This window comes from Aspergillus melleus, assembly GCF_016097325.1.
Source record: "Aspergillus melleus strain CBS 546.65 chromosome Unknown contig7, whole genome shotgun sequence".
NCBI classification, from domain to species: Eukaryota; Fungi; Ascomycota; class Eurotiomycetes; order Eurotiales; family Aspergillaceae; genus Aspergillus; species Aspergillus melleus.
In genome coordinates, this window is record NW_025763376.1 from 3,078,441 (window position 1) to 3,094,453 (window position 16,013).

The following is a 16,013-nucleotide window of genomic DNA, read 5'->3' on the forward strand; positions in this document are numbered from 1 at the left end:
CGAATTCTTGAGACCAGATAGTCTGCTGCTCTTTCCGGTTCCAATGCGCCCTGTACGAAGTGTTTGAGGAGTAAATGTTCCGTTGGTGATAGGTCGGCGCTAGTGATTATGTCTATGGCAGATTGAATAGCCGTCATTTGCAAGGTATAGACCTAAAGAAGGGTTTGGAAGAGTTTACTGAGTAGATTGGAGCTCCAAAGAATGAGGTACGTTCAAGATGAGGAAAATTATGTGTTATAGTGTAGTTTTGAATAGTTATGACGAGAATGGCAGTCTCGAGACTGGCGCTTACTGAGCTGCAAGGGCAAATTGACAAAGCCGAATATAGGCAGATTCGTGATAAGGGACACAAGGCTGGAGTTCTGGCGATGATGTAGGGCGATGGGGTGGGGAGGCTTGCTGGTGATGGGGAAAGGACAACCAATAAAGGGATCACCTGACCCCTCTGGAGCAACGATTGCCCGGGAGTCCGACGTATTGTTTATCGGTCACTTCTAAAAGAACCTTTCGATTTGATAAATGTCGGTACATGAGAGCCGTCTGTAGTAAAAATTAAGAAGGCATGTGATGGAGCAAGCCAATGATGAAAACATTCAAGCGATTGGGGAGAATAGATGTGTGAAGAACCGACTCTGGATATATAAATTCATTTTCTTGCTCATGTAGATGGCTGAGATACATTCGGTTGGCATATTCGCTTGAGAAATAGATGATCATTGGCAATCCACACATCATAATCAAATTTATAGGAGTTTGAGGTGCCAGGGATAGGCTGTCAAAGATGAAGAACTTCTTGTGAACTGGATCCGAACGATTTTGACGAGAATTTCGGTCGCGCAGATCGCGAAGGCAGTGATATTCCGATGCTCTTTTCCGGGGTGGTTGGATACGAGAAGATCGTGCAACAATTGGAAGGTTATCGTCAAACGGTGAAGAACATGCGCGAACTGGACATGGACCCACGGGAACAAATCCCGTTCAACTTTCTGTTCGATGGCCTACCAGGTATGACGTAGAACCAATTTTCGAAGATCTGGGGGCTAAACGCACTTATAGGCACTGGTAAAACATCAACCGCTCGCCGAATGGGAAAGGTCTACTATGACATGGGCCTCCTAAGCCCTGGGGAGGTCATTGAAACTTCTGCAACTGATTTCATAGGGCAGTATAATGGTCACACCAATCCCAAGACCCAAGGTCAACTGGAGAAAGCTCTCGGAAAGGTTCTCCTAATAGACGAAGCATATCGGCTGGGCCAGGGTTAATTCGCTACGGAAGCCATGGACGAGATTGTCGATTCTATCACGAAGCCCAAGTTCTTCCAGAAGCTCATCATCAATCTGGCCGGTTACGACAGAGACATCAACCGCCTTATGATAATTAACCCTGGCTTGACAAGCTGATTCCCAGAATCAATGTATCTGTTCAGACTTTGTCATCTACGGGGTTTCGCGGAGCCGAGGGTTGGATATCACTGCTCGAGGTGAAATTGTGATTATCGATAGTAGTATTATTATAACGCTTCTATGCCAAGTTAGAAAGTTGTGACAACTTGACTTGAAGAGAAACTCATCGCTAGACTGATAGGTAGCGCTAGATTGAATCATACTAGAATTCATATCAACGTTTAGCCTTGTCCGGGTTCACGGCAACCTGCAAAAGACTGATATTAAACAAGAGGAACCCGCTCAATAAAACACGCTCCATTAATTCTGTCATACCCACAAACAGCCAAATCAAACGGCTGGTTTATATCAAGAAGCTTTAGCTTCGAGATATCCTCGGCAACGGCAGGTTTGGCCAGGGTTATAGCTCGACCCAAGGTCCAAGATTCTGCAAGCTGGGCTATGATGCGCTTAGCCAGATGGGTCGGATAATGAGAGTGTTCATAGCCACGTCCTTTACTTTCAAGCGCTGGCCATAAGATGTCCAGGATGAATTGAAAGGTAGAGTCAGATTTCCAGGAAAAGACAAGTTGGAGTAGCACCTCTGCTAGGCTGAATGTGTATACGTCGAATGTATTAGATGCCTTGAAGTCCAGGCCGCTGGCTATTTGGCACATAGTGTGTGCTAGGCTGTTCATGGATACCGTGGGGTCTGGACAGGTGGAATGTATTTCTCTGGACTCTTCGAAAATGAGTTCGCAGAGCAGACAGTATAGGGAATTCATGGCATCCCGATGCGTGGGGAGCGCCTGCAGGGGACATAAAGAGGGAACAGATAGTGAGTCGGCTGATGAAAATAGATTTGGGGGATATATGGTAGGCAGTTGTTTCTGCTCAAGTCTGGATCTCCAAACCGTCAATCTGTCCTTTTGCACATCCAACAAACCAAGCAGATGGGAACGTTGCATGAATCCCTCACGCGCTTCCGTATATTCATCCTCCTCACATTCACGACCTGAAAGATCATTCCAGACTTTATGAGCAAGACTGCCAATCTCACTCGACTGTTCCGACACCTGGTAGGTCCTGGCCGCACAGCGGAACAGGACTAGTTTAGTTCGGATTTCCACGGTCTTAATCAAGATATCGTAGATCAAGTCATCAGCACTCATACCGATTATGCAATTAAGATAGAGCTGGTCCGTCGCAGATGGCAAGATCCTCGGCCCAGATGATGTCGCTCCTTCGCCTTCCAGCCCCAAAGCAGGCGGCTTAGCTGGTCGGTGGGACGTACATAGCCGATACCACATTTGCAGTACATCGGCCCCACTGGCAGAATTAATCAAATTTGATCTATTTAACACCGCAAATAGCACGGCCTCGCCAACTGCTAGTCGGAATCGTAGGTGATCTGATGACGCGTGGTGGTAGTAAGCTAGTAGGACTCGTGTGGCGAGATATGCGGGCGCTTCTAAACTTGTTTGTTCTGCGCTTGCGGTGAGACAGTGCCAGAGAGCCTGATAGTAGTATCTCTGGGCCGCATTATGATGTCGCTTATTCACTTGTGGGCTGAAAATGGGCCTCCGAGTGCTATGAGGCAGGAAGCGGGATTGGACATCTGCGTTGAGCATCGACAGGTTCGAGGCAGAAATGCAGAGGATGGCACAGCGAAGACTATCAGACGCTAAGACATCGGCGGAGTAACTCGGAGATAATGAGGGTAGGATATGTCGGACATGAAAGTGAAAATGGCTCATGTAGTTCATCTCAAGGTCTGCCTCCGAACTGATTGAGGGTGGCAATTGAGCAGCTACAACTCTCTTTGGCGACAAGAAATTGGACTTGGGGCGCGTAATCAAGGTTGACGAGGTCCTCTTGGTCACCGAGTGCGGTTGAAACTGCGCCTTGTTGGCGATTTGAAAGCTGAAATCCACGCCATAGCTGCAGTCAAGCGACAACCTTGTGCATGCTCGACAGCGCGGTTTGGCCTCATCGCACTACCGAGGTTCAGAGGATGTTTAACAGCAACATTGGGAACAGCTCACCTTCTTGCCTCTTCTGCGACATGATTTGCAGCCCGTATGGCTTCGACGGATCGGGCGTGGTTTGCTATCTCCCGTTGGGGACAATGTTGAGGGCATCTTTGCTGAGGTGAAGAACGAGAATTGACAACGACGAGCGAATTGGGCTCAAACTTACGCGCTCGTACGTGCTGAATACATAGTTACGTGCGATCGGCGCTCGGAATATCCTCTTTAGGAAGTATCATACGCGCTGTTAGGTATTCGGATTACCGCTCTCTGTGTGTCCCCAATACTCCCGGGGGTTTGGTCAAAATTAATGGTCTGATTGCTGCGGTGAACAGTCCTTGTTTCAGACCCAGGTTGGTTCTGTTCTAATAGTTTCCCCCGTATTGTTGCTCATCGGGGGTTGTCAGTGTGGAATATGGCATATTTTACGCTGTTCGACCCCCGCTGGTTGCCATATGGAAGAGCTGTCTATGATTTGAAGACCAATAAGTCATCAGCACGCAATACTTGCCTAAGAAGCTATAAACCTAGATGAACTGCGTCTTTTCGCACAGAAACTCTTTTTAGGGTTCAGACAAATCACCGAAGATAGCCTCTCTTCGTTATACATTTCATTTTCCTTTTCATCCATTTAGCCGCAACCACATACTTGTCTTTCTTTTCTTCTTCTTTTCTTTGCAGGGGCTGTTTTATGTCTTTCTGGAGATCCTTGCTCAGAACTTGAAACATGTCTATATCCCAAAAGATCGACGAACGAACACCTTTAATAGCCGACAACCGACAAACCTCCTATACATCCACCTTGAAATCCTTGCCAGAGTATGAACAGATTGAGCAATCCGATATATCTTCAACGATTAAATATTGTTTATACACGTCCCACTTCCTGTCAGCATGGAACTCCCGCGTCTTTGAGTTCGGGGCGGTTCTATACTTGGCCTCGATATATACCGGGACTCTTTTGCCCATGTCAGTGTACGCGTTAACCCGAGGCGTAGCAGCCATCCTGTTCGCTCCTGCAATAGGCCACTACATTGACGTTGGGAACCGGCTGCAAGTCGTACGTGTCTCCATTGGTATGTTGCACCTGTCATATAATTGGAGATTCACAAATTTGTTAACCTGTTTGCGTGACTACTTAGTCCTCCAGCGGATTGTGGTCGCTATATCGTGTATTATCTTTTACCTCCTAGCTACCAGCATGTCGATGGAAAGTGCGTTTGAGAAAGGAGCATTGGCTGTTCTGGCGCTTTTGGCTTGTGTCGAGAAATTATGCTCGATTATGAACCTTGTTTCGGTCGAGAGAGATTGGGTACGTTTGAATCTTTGTCTCAGCAAATATCAATAGGGTAACAAGATATCAGGTTGTTGTGGTTGCAAGAGATGACCCTCGGAGCCTTGCAAGTGAGTTATTGTCTTATTTTCCCAATTGTTGATCTCGCTAACGCCCACCAAATCAGCCATGAATGCGGAGATGAGACGGATTGATATGGTTTGCAAGCTCATCGGACCGCTCTTCATTGCTCTGCTCGATGGCATATCTACGGAGGCTGCTATACTGGTCAATCTCGGAATGAACATCTTCTCTGTGGTTGTCGAGTACTTTACGATTGCGAGGGTATGTATCAACCTCCTCTTCCCAGCGTACGATCATCTCTAACGAGCCGTTTAGGTTTATGGAAGAGTGCCTGAACTTCAACAACCAAAGCAGATACTAGACCCCGTGCCCCAAAAAAGTCCTCTGTGGAAGCGTTGTGGCGACCTGTTTAAGAAGAGCATTCTCGACTTCAAGTTCCATTTCCATCATCGTGCCTTTCTCCCGTCCTTCGCTGGTGCCCTGCTTTATCTGACCGTGCTCTCATTTTCGGGCCAAATGGTAACATGGCTCTTATCTACGGGCTATGACTCTATGCGAATTGGTCTTGCGCGGACCCTATCAGTTGCCTTTGAGATTCTATCTACTTGGACTGCGCCTTGGCTTGTAGGTCGAATTGGCCCAGTTCGAGCCGGCCTTTGGCTGGCCAGCTGGGAGATCATTTCCCTTGTCGCTGGGATTTCCGCCTATTGGGCCTTCCAAAGCCGAGCAACAGTTTCTGCTTCTGGCCTGGTTGGGGGTACGATAGTTAGTCGACTGGGACTAAGAGGATTTGATCTATGTGCGCAGATCATTGTTCAAGATGTGAGTTACGATTCCATTCCCCCTTACTGGCATTCATAACTCCCACATTCCACATCAACTAGTTAATAGGAGCAACAGACCGTCGAGCCTGAATATCGAGGCTCATTTTCGTCAGTTGAGGCAGCATGGCAAAACGCCTTCGAGATCTGCTCTTATATGTCTACCATTGTCTTCTCCCGACCGGAACAGTTCAAATGGCCTGCTCTTATTAGCGTCGTTGCTGTCGGCTTCGCGGGGTTACTTTATGCTCTATTTGTTCTCATCCAACGAGGGCATCTAGTGCATGTGCCCAAGAGTTTCGGTTTTTGAAAAGAAGGAACATACCATCAACCATATTTTGAGGGGGTTTGCAGGGAAATTACAAGTCATGGTTCTCATTCCTTGAATATGCTGGGGATGTGAAGCAGATTATACATAACCGACTCATCATGCGGAAGTTATGCAGGCATAAAAAGAGATCTGGTCCAAGATTTTCCCCTGCAAGAATGCCAAATTCGCATGAAATTCTTAAACAGGGGATTGAGGGTGAAAGTCTAGCGGTTTCCAGTGAAATTCAGAATATTTTTGTCATTTTGGTAGGTAGGTACAATTTATACCACGTAGCTATATTAGAAATGTTGTGAAATTTTTGCCCTTTGACATTTGACCCCTTGCCATTCTTGTCACTCGGAAAAGTCCTTCCATGCCGACATTTGCATTCGCAGAGGACAACACTGAAGACAGGACTCGAACATCTCTGGTCTAACAAATTATCTTTGACCCGATTAGGTATGTTGGGCCTTCGAGAAATCGTTTTTATACTGTTCAAATCAAGCTCGGCGCTCTCTAGCACGCGTAAGAAATTGCGATATATATCGACTCAGAATGTTCACGCCCGGTTGACTCTAGCTGAAGCCTTGTGTCAGCTCAAGATTTCATTTCATTGATTGACTATAACGCATTGAGCTTATTCACAATATTCCCATGATAACGAAAGAGATCTCTATCCTGAGAGGTATGCCTCAAATGTGTTTATGATTTATATCGGTGGATCGTCTCTGAGCGGCATCACACTACCTAACTCATTATGGACGAAGACGTTTTGAATCTTCTGTGTCTGCTCGACATTGTGGTCGTTTCGTCGCCCGTGGCCGCTGCAGAGTGGGCTTGGATTTCAAAGTACAGCGATGAAAGTCAATGATCAACGCACGCCCGAGCTCTTCATTCCAGAGAACATTGTCTCGCCTGAGATCCCCATGTACTATCCTCAGGGCCTGAATTTCCTTGTCGGATTTGCGGATGGCGCGGCGAAGCTCTTGCGTGAGCTCCATCGTCCCTGTACATTCCCCTCCCCAGCCCATGACCAGCATGTGACGGATCTCTCCGGCCCCATGGAGGAAGTAGACTTTTGCCAAGTCAATCAACCCTAGGAAAATTGGGACGGCGGACCCCTGGGCCTTCCGGAGGATCCGATAAACCTGCGCTTCGCGAGAGACTTCGTTCCACAGCCCAGACGTAGTACCTTTGCCAATTACAGTGTAACCATATTCCATGCAGGTGAGCTTGAACGGGGCGCCGTACGAGCCACACCTGCCATAGGGTATACAACGGTCTACATTCTCGTCGAGCTGGGCTTTTAACTTGTTTAGCAAGTCCTGTGAAGATATGAGATGTTGAGTAAGGTTATCGTGACCCCTACGATGATTCGCCACATTTGGGCAAAGGTCGTCCAAACCACCCCTAGACTGCAAACCGTGTAAGCATCCTTGAGTACAGAACTGCGCGGACGGCGACGGGATGACTTGACTCTCTCTCCGTTTCTGACCAATTTCTCGATTTGTATCGGAGCCGGAAGATTCTGGAGACCGCGAGCGTTGTCGGACATCTGAGGGTACACAGCTGACTTGATACACCTGGTTTCCATCTGATGGAGATAGTGGCGGTGGTGGTGGTGATGGTTCATAAAGTGGGCCAGACTCGGGACCCGGAAAACCAGGGTCTGTGTCATCGAAGTGGAGAATCTGCTGTAACTCTTCCTTCGAAATCTGCGAACGTATGTGCTCAAAGCTTGTCTGCCAAATGGGAATATCCTGGCGCACACGGTTCCTCCATTCTTGGTCTCGAAGAGATGAACGAAAGGCCATTAAATAAAGGCATGTCACCTGTGCGATCGAGGTCTTTGATAGCTCTGAGATAGATTCCCTATCTAAGTCCACTTCGCTGTTCAGATCACAGCAAAAGTAGTAAAGCGTGCTTGGCTTGTCACGCGGAACACGAAGTAGAACTCTGGTTATTCCATTTGTCACATAGGAATATTCCAGGCCCTCCTGAATCATCACATGGTACTCTTGAACGATAGCGGAGCAGGCCAGCCGTTCTGCGTTGCGCTTCAACCGCGCTTCCTGGTCTGTGGGAATTTCAGTGGACCTAACCATGTCCTTCCACAAGTCTCTTGGCCGAAGACTCATGCGCAGGGCAGCAGCAGCAAGTTTATGAGGCGGCTTGTACTGAATGGAGGTAAGAGGAGAAGTGGTGATGCCGTCAACACGGTGAATACAGAATTGGTCAGGCCGCGAGTAACCCCCCTCAGTAGCTTCTTCGTTCTCTTGCAAGATATTTGCATGGCTTTTGAATTGGATCCCATCACCGAGGCCGAACTCAATTCGAGCGGCTGGGAGTTTGCACAACTCGGTGATTACGTCTTGGACATGGTCTTCCACAGCAAACCGCTCGTAGGCCTCGAGTTGCCGCTCGCTGCTGAGGGGATCGCGAACAAGGCGTTGGCCTATGCCGGTTAATTCACTCATTGACGGGAACAGTCGAAGCGCTTCTCCGTCCTCCGAGTGAAAGTACCTGGAGACGGAGCTGTTAATTTCCGAGAGTTGTCTTGAGCAGTCGGTCCAATATTCTAATCGAGTCGGGCAGTATTTGCCCGTGGGTGTAGGTATTTGTCCGGCTGTGGAGCGAGAAGGTATCTCGACTTTCAACGAACGAGAGAGGCTGCAACAATGACGTAGGAGCCCTACAAAGATAGTATGTGACAGTTGCGCTTCGTCCTCTAGAGTTCGATCTTTAATCTTCTGCGTGCGAGCGTTGATCTTCTGCGTGCGAGCGTTGATCTCCTGCGTGCGAGTGTTGATCTCCTGCGTGCGAGTGTTGATCTCCTGCGTGCGAGCGATAGCCTCTAGGTAGAGAGCCTTGTAATCTGGAGAGCTTCTTCTATCCGCCATTGGTTCGTCGGTTTGTTGGTAGATCGTGGACAATAGTCGGAAGCTGATAAGTTATCGGTGCCTGCCAAGGAGGCTGGAATCAGCTGATCACGCACTTCTGACAGATGGGTTTCTCCGGCAACGGTGGCCAGGCCATCTGATCTGACTGAATGACGTATTATATATAAGACAGAGCGATAAATACTGTGTCGAATAATGGAAATGACCGTGACCTACCCCAATGTTCATGGGAGTCCTCCTTTATAGTTCACCTTTCCAATTTGAATCGTGTTCCCAGATTCAGACTATACATTCTATTATATTTTCAGAACTAAGAATTCATCTGAGATATATACCTGGCGGAAAGTCCCGGTGGCTGGGTGAGAAAGAAGAGGCTCAGGAAGTCCTTGATCAATTTCGCTTCTTCCAGAAGCTTGAATTCCTATAGATTCGTATATCCGGTTCGGCGTCCTCTAACGTGCGCTGCATCGAGGATGCCATGCCAGCCCAGATAGATAGATAATATCCGATATGAAGATGATCACCATTTATCCGGCCCAAACTGCTCTCCTTCCCCAACTGTCTTGCGATAGGCCGTGTACAATGCGTCCTATCTCACTGTTAGCACCCATCCTTTCTCAGGGCGAGATCGCCTTAATACGCACCGTAGTCTCATAAACGGCCACATTTCCCCACCAATTCGGGATCGCAACGTTAGGCAATGTAATCGCAAAGAATATAATGATCGTGGATATCACAAGTCCTGAATCAAGCCCTGCCGCCGTGATATAGTTGTACGTGTGCCACCAGCCGGGCCAACGACGACGGATGAAGTAGTTGAATAACAGACCGAACATGGCCCATGTGGAGAAGCTCAGAGGGGTTGCTCTTTTTCCTTCTGTTAGTTGCGTAAAGTGTATTACGGGGCTGGGATACGTACGGCGGAAGCCAGGCCATTGCGCCGAGCATTCTAGTTGAGGGTCATATTTGGTTAGTGATCGGGTATGATTCGTGAGGAGGTCGGGAAGGAAGAGGTACATACACTGGAGCATTCAAGAACCGGGCTGGAGAACGTGGCCAGAATCTCATAATAATATAGAACACTATTGGGAGGAGAGCACCGAGCAACCAGAACCATTGGATGGAAGTGTAAATTGCTCCAGGGCCAAACATGCGTTTGGGGCCGATGACGCCTAACACCCTACAAGTTAGACTACATACATTTCCCGGAAGTAGATAAGCTCACCCCAGACAATACTCGATGAGAAGAAAGTCTTTCCGTTTGGACAGGTGAAATGCGCGGATTGATCACTGCTCGGTCGTTATTAATGGTGACGACACGGAGTCAAAGACGGGGCGATACATACGGGGTGCAGACTTGGTCAATGTTTGCAAGCGTCCAGTTCATGACAGCAATTTGAACGAAACAGGCCCATATTGTGGCGACGACTTGGCTAGTAAAGACCGTTCGGGGTGGGATTTTCATGTAGTGTGCCAGCTAGCAGGGGTCAGCGTAAATTTGTTGATAAGCGTCTCGAAACTCACCTTGAGATCCTGGCAGTAGGATTGACTGAAATTGTTAGAATATGACTGCGTGTTTGAGGAAGGGACATACGCTTGTCCGAGGGTGATCGTGCTAAACACCTTGAAGATCATCACACCAATGGGCTTCCCGGGGATCATGAACCCGGCAAGGAAGGGTGAAATCACGTTGAGCGCTGATGTTGTATTAGTAAAAAGGAACACAGGAGGGAATGGGTAACACACAGAGTGTGATGTTGGTAATCGCCATAATCATGCAAGTCGGAATCTATCAAGTCAGTACCTATCGGTGTCAAATAGGGCCCTCACATACAATAAACACCACAGCAATGATAATTGAAACGAAGAAAGCCCACCCTATACAGCAAATGTCAGCACTGTCTACTGCTTCAACCGGAGAAAAAGACATACACGGGGTCTGCGTATCATAGGCCAGAATACCGGCCAGCCCTAGGGCAATGGACAGCAGAAACAGCGCCGCATACCACCATTCAGGAGCCTCTTTGTAGTTCTTCATCAGGCGAAGATGAACATCCGGTTCTTGATTTTGCGCCGCCCTGAATCTGTACCAAATTTCCTTATGATGAAATACAATCACATGGACAATTGCTGCGGTCAGCGCCGCGAAAGAGAGACCGTAGTTCAGAGCAAAGGTTGGCGCCAAAAACATGGGTGAGTATTCTTTATATTTTCGCTCGTCGAAGGAAAACCCCGGCCCGAGAATTCGGGACACATTGTACGTTTGCTGGGTGTTATCATAAGTGGTTGAGGTGTTGATCGGGAGATAGTCGGAGTACCTTTGTTGTTAGGTGTGTTGATTTGGAGAGAGTGGGGGACCTACAGAGCTCCAGTATAAGCAATACCTATCGTAGTAATGATTACAAACACAATCAATCCAACGAGCGTGTTGAGAAGCGCGTGGACTGGTGCGAGCAACGGGTCGAGAAGGTATGCAGAAACATATCTGACTTGTTAGCAGTATCCTCGATATCGTAGAGAAGTACCGCACTCACGTCCAATCGAACGTGATTGGGATTAACGATAGGCCACTGAAGCCTCCGAACAGTTGATTGAGGACCACATGATTGGGTTTGATCCCTGTTTCATCAGCCTATCTCATTGCTAGTCGAGCGAGTAGACGCGTACATGTGATGAAAGCGAAAACCGATAAACCTTGCCAGAGAACGGCAGGAATCCTGATCTAGTCAGATAATTACTCGATGGACAGTTGGGAGTCTACTGACCAGTACCACGCAAAAGCCCCGAGCATAACGTATAGAAAGTACCGATATCGCGAAACAGTCCACCCATTGGTTTGAGATGCATCCGACGTGCTCTTGTCGTGGAGAGCATAGAATAGCGAAGAATTCGCAAACATGCCGGGCCAGATCATAGCGGCAGGCCTAATCATATGGATCAGCAGCAATTTTGTGAGACGGAAATTCGACACGCACCACACCAGAAATCGACGGAAAAGACCCGCTAGTGAGATGCCGATCAACTGACTGCTCAAGGTGAAGAGAAGCTGGAAGCCCCAGCCAATATCCAAATTATACAACGCTACTTGGTTAGTGAATGCTAATTGACAGATGGTGATTGCTTACGTTTCGCCTTGAGAGCCAGAAGAGCGTCTGTGCTATATGCATATCCGATTGAGACGCTGCAACAGTCAATATTGTTCTTGTATCGAGGACGGAAGACCTACTTCGCCATGATCTGGGAGATATTAGCGACCGTGATAGAATGTAAATAGCTTTACTAACCGTGATCACTGTGTGCTCCTTGATCGTAAAAGGCCCCGTGTTCAACGTCCATTTCAAACCGAAAGTGTTAAACACTCTAGTCGGCATTACCCTCGCCCATAAACACGCAACCGGATATACAAGCAATTGTACGACGATCGCAGGAAACGAAATCGCAGGACTCCTAGTTTCTATTAGCTCAGACCCTAATTACCGACTGAAGCAGAACCCACCGCATGCTCAAAAACATATTCAGCCCACTTCCCAGTGTCACGAAGATCATCCCCAGCACCCACGCGCGCACTGTGTTTGCCACTTCCCCACCATCCGTATTCCTGACAGCCGCGCGAACAGACTCATACGGGGAATCCTGCAGGAAAGACTTGTCGACTTCTGCTGCCTTTTCCTGGTCGTCGGTGTTGGCGGCCTCATTGATGGCGTCGACCTCTTCCTGCGGCAAATTGGGATCCCATTGGTGGGAATTCTTGATTTTGCGGAGGTCTTGCATTGTTTCACTTGGGGGATAGGAGTAGCTGGTTATAACCTCGGCCTGAGATTGCCCAGGGCTCTTGTTAACCGGGGACTTGGTCATCTTGCGCTTTAGGCTTGCACATTCGGTGATGGAGACAAAGTTACCCAACGACGTTTAGGTCCGTCCCTAAACTTATATATTTTCTGTTCATATCTCACGATAAAGCCATGTTTCTACCCTATCTTCCACCAGATACTCACTTATCTCCTCGAACAAGCCAAGGTAGCATCGAGCTAATGCTAGCGCAGCCTTAGCACGCTTCCCCCGCACGGCAAGGCTTGTTTATCAACGCTTGACCCCTCCGTGGCTTCGGTCCTTGGCTCCTTTCTGGCCTCAGTAGCCATGGCTCGCTTTGTTATCCTTGATAAGAAAAACCCCCTGATTCGTCTGACGGGTAAGCTGACCGCCGCATGACTCTGCGATCTGCCAACAAGCGAGGGGTGTGTTTATCCTCCTAATTACCCGAAAGACTATCTCGTCGAATTGGCGACTGGAGGAGCGGGGACTTCTCCAACCAGTTCATCCGTTGTCACTGTAGGTAGCGGTGTAGGGCGGTTTATTCCGTCGTGTGACGTTGTTGGCGAAAGACGGTGCCTTTTATCCCTTGCGTTGGCCGCTAGGAGCGAGAGCAGAGATTCATACCCAGGTTTCATGACCAGAATTATCGGCAGCATGGTGTCGACAACCTCATTCCGAAGGCTGCCTGTTCATCGCGCTCAAGCTGTCCCAATGCGCGATCGCATCGAAAGAGTCGCGGAAGACTTGAAAGAAATTCAAACCATTCTATCGATCAGCGTATCGTCCGAGCGGACGCGACGATTGAGGGAATATATAACCGCTGAGTTGGGATCGCTCCGTGAAGAACCGTTCGATCTATACGATCAACAAGACAAAGTCGACTATCTTCTTCTGAAGAATTACCTGGAACGACAACTCCGTGATCTCGAATTGAACGTGGAGCGGGATGAGAAAGCGAAGCCCCTACTCCCCTTTGCTGCACAGTTGGTCGAATTATGCGAGGCACGGGAGAATGTAGTGCCAATCGTGCCGAAAGACGTGGCCGGCATATTGTTTCGGACGCAGAAGAATGTCGTGGCCGTTATTGACACGGTGGAAAATGATCCGGAGAAGATAAGCATCAACAAGTCGAGCGCCTTCCGGGCGGCGAAGATTGTGGCTGACCTGCGTGAGCATCTTTCCGAGTGGTTTCGCTTTTACAAAGGCTACGATCCCTTGTTCGACTGGTGGGTGGCTAGCCCATACAGCGAGTTTGACGACGCTTTGGTCCGACTGTCGTCTGCGATCCGTGAGAAGCTCGTTGGTATCAAACCTGGCGATGAAGACGTTATCGTTGGGGAGCCGATCTATCGCGAGGGACTGCTGGCAGAGCTTCAGGCGGAAATGATCCCATACACGCCGGAGGATATCATCGCGATCGGTGAGAAGGAGTTCGAATGGTGTATTGGAGAATTGGAAAAAGCGTCGCAGAGTATGGGATTCGAAGATGACTGGAAAAAGGCACTGGAAGAAGTCAAGAATGATTACGTCGATCCAGGGCAGCAGACACAATTGGTCAAAAAGCTAGCACAGGAAGCAATCTCCTTTGTCGAAGAACATAGTCTCGTCACTGTGCCGCAGATCGCGAAAGAGACGTGGCAGATGTTCATGATGTCGCCGGAGCGACAGAAAGTGAATCCCTTCTTCCTAGGAGGATCATCGATCATCGTGTCCTATCCAACTGACACTATGGACCACGAGTCCAAATTGATGAGTATGCGTGGAAACAACATTCACTTTGCTCGTGCGACCGTCTTTCATGAACTGATTCCCGGCCATCGCCTGCAATTCTACATGAACGCGCGGCATCGACCGTACCGGCAACTCTTCGACACTCCGTTCTGGATTGAGGGATGGCCATTATATTGGGAGATGATTCTATGGGACGACGATCGGTTCGCGAAAACACCCCAGAACCGCATTGGGATGCTTTTCTGGCGACTGCATCGATGCGCCCGAATCATCTTTTCCATCAACTTCCATCTCGGGCGTATGACGGCGCAGGAGTGTATTGACTTGCTCGTGAACAAAGTTGGGCATGAACGCGCCACGGCGGAAGGAGAGGTAAGAAGATCACTGGCGGGCGATTACTCGCCGTTATATCAGGCTGGCTACATGCTCGGGGCATTGCAAATTTATGCGCTCCGAAAGGAAGTGGTCGAGGGCAAGGGCGAGGGAGGGTTCATTCGCGAGAAGGATTTCCATGACCGTTTTTTGAAGGAGAACTGCATGCCTATCGAGCTGATGCGCGCGTTAGTGACCGAGAGCCCATTGTCGAGGGATTACACTCCGTCCTGGAGATTTTACAGGTTATAGGAACCATTCAGGCTCGTGCTATACAGACCTTCTAGAGATACAGCCATCCAATGACAAGATATACCGAACGCATTTCTGTACACGTATGAGAAGCTAGAGCGCTGTAAACTCGACAACGAATTCATTCAAACAAATGGGATGATCATGGCAGTGTCCCTCGGAGACGTAAAAATTTCAAATGAAAGCAGTTGGCCGTAGTCAGACAATGATAAAACACAGGGAAACATAGCATGCTACCTCCCAGCCCCGTCGGTCATTCAATCACGAAAGAAAGAATTTTCTCGAGCTAACAGAGCAGCGGCGGAAAGAGGCAAGGCGGCAATATTCAATGACTGATAATTCGGCTTTTTACGCAACCAATGACTAGTATCCAAACTAGTACGTTCTATAATCCAGATTATTGGACTCACAGGGACCTCTTTTATGTAAGTCATTTCGATATTCAAATCATCTGATCAACAAAGTAAGCAACATATGTGGTGCGAACTGATAGTAGAAAGTATTATAAATGACCAATTGTACGGGTCTATGGGACTCAGAGGGCAAAAGCAAACGCCCTTGGTCTACATTTCGCGGCGTGCAAGGCATTTCAGTCAAACTATACGGTGTGCATGAATGGGTTTCACAACCAAAGATGGGATAATGATGCTACTAAGACTAATGGGGTCGTGATTGGTAGACGTGGATGCAGTTTCTGGCTTGGCAGCAGACGACAAAAAAGCCTAACGGAGACAGAAGGTACGTGCGTGACGTGTCAAATTCAGCCTTGGGAAGCATGAGGCTAAGCATATGATCCATAGATTCTAGGACCAAGACCAATCCCACTACGTCGAAGGAGTCGGAGCCTGCCCGAGAAATGCTAAAGAATAAGTACGGAATATGAACATTCCTGTTGAAGATCACACTGTGCACTCTGCATGGCCAACATCGGACCGAGAAAGGGGAACACACCTTACGCATCATTCACGGCTTTCTCTGCCCTAATTTCCGAATATTCGAGCTACCCCCACGTCCGCTTATGTATACCTATTACGGTTGCAAG

The 16,013-nt window shown here is 48.4% G+C and overlaps 5 protein-coding genes across 5 annotated transcripts; 3 read left to right on the plus strand and 2 right to left on the minus strand.

Annotated features, from left to right (window-relative positions):
* Positions 1 to 863: 863 nt before the first annotated feature.
* Positions 864 to 1,265, plus strand: LDX57_012021 (uncharacterized protein; the record flags this gene model as incomplete). The annotated part of the gene is made up of 2 exons (XM_046093753.1): positions 864 to 1,005; positions 1,057 to 1,265. 2 exons carry the CDS (start codon positions 864 to 866, stop codon positions 1,263 to 1,265), a joined length of 351 nt encoding a protein of 116 aa, XP_045949731.1.
* Positions 1,266 to 4,382: 3,117 nt separating this feature from the next.
* LDX57_012022 (uncharacterized protein) lies at positions 4,383 to 5,903 on the plus strand (the record flags this gene model as incomplete). The annotated part of the gene is made up of 6 exons (XM_046093754.1): positions 4,383 to 4,491; positions 4,558 to 4,727; positions 4,780 to 4,819; positions 4,876 to 5,033; positions 5,088 to 5,594; positions 5,673 to 5,903. The coding sequence occupies 6 exons, from the start codon at positions 4,383 to 4,385 to the stop codon at positions 5,901 to 5,903; spliced, it is 1,215 nt and encodes a 404-aa protein (XP_045949732.1).
* A 274-nt stretch (positions 5,904 to 6,177) lies between these two features.
* On the minus strand, positions 6,178 to 8,803 carry LDX57_012023 (uncharacterized protein; the record flags this gene model as incomplete). Its single annotated transcript, XM_046093755.1, has 1 exon — positions 6,178 to 8,803. One exon carries the CDS (start codon positions 8,801 to 8,803, stop codon positions 6,659 to 6,661), a length of 2,145 nt encoding a protein of 714 aa, XP_045949733.1. The 3' UTR covers positions 6,178 to 6,658.
* Positions 8,804 to 9,323: 520 nt separating this feature from the next.
* optB (small oligopeptide transporter, OPT family) lies at positions 9,324 to 12,658 on the minus strand (the record flags this gene model as incomplete). The annotated part of the gene is made up of 20 exons (XM_046093756.1): positions 9,324 to 9,392; positions 9,448 to 9,670; positions 9,723 to 9,752; positions 9,825 to 9,975; positions 10,029 to 10,093; positions 10,150 to 10,280; positions 10,328 to 10,352; positions 10,398 to 10,500; positions 10,550 to 10,592; positions 10,638 to 10,681; positions 10,736 to 11,121; positions 11,166 to 11,288; positions 11,338 to 11,422; positions 11,471 to 11,520; positions 11,569 to 11,727; positions 11,779 to 11,884; positions 11,929 to 11,984; positions 12,030 to 12,040; positions 12,088 to 12,250; positions 12,300 to 12,658. 20 exons carry the CDS (start codon positions 12,656 to 12,658, stop codon positions 9,324 to 9,326), a joined length of 2,382 nt encoding a protein of 793 aa, XP_045949734.1.
* A 669-nt stretch (positions 12,659 to 13,327) lies between these two features.
* LDX57_012025 (uncharacterized protein) lies at positions 13,328 to 14,971 on the plus strand (the record flags this gene model as incomplete). The annotated part of the gene is made up of 1 exon (XM_046093757.1): positions 13,328 to 14,971. The coding sequence occupies one exon, from the start codon at positions 13,328 to 13,330 to the stop codon at positions 14,969 to 14,971; it is 1,644 nt and encodes a 547-aa protein (XP_045949735.1).
* Between the last annotated feature and the right edge of the window lie 1,042 nt (positions 14,972 to 16,013).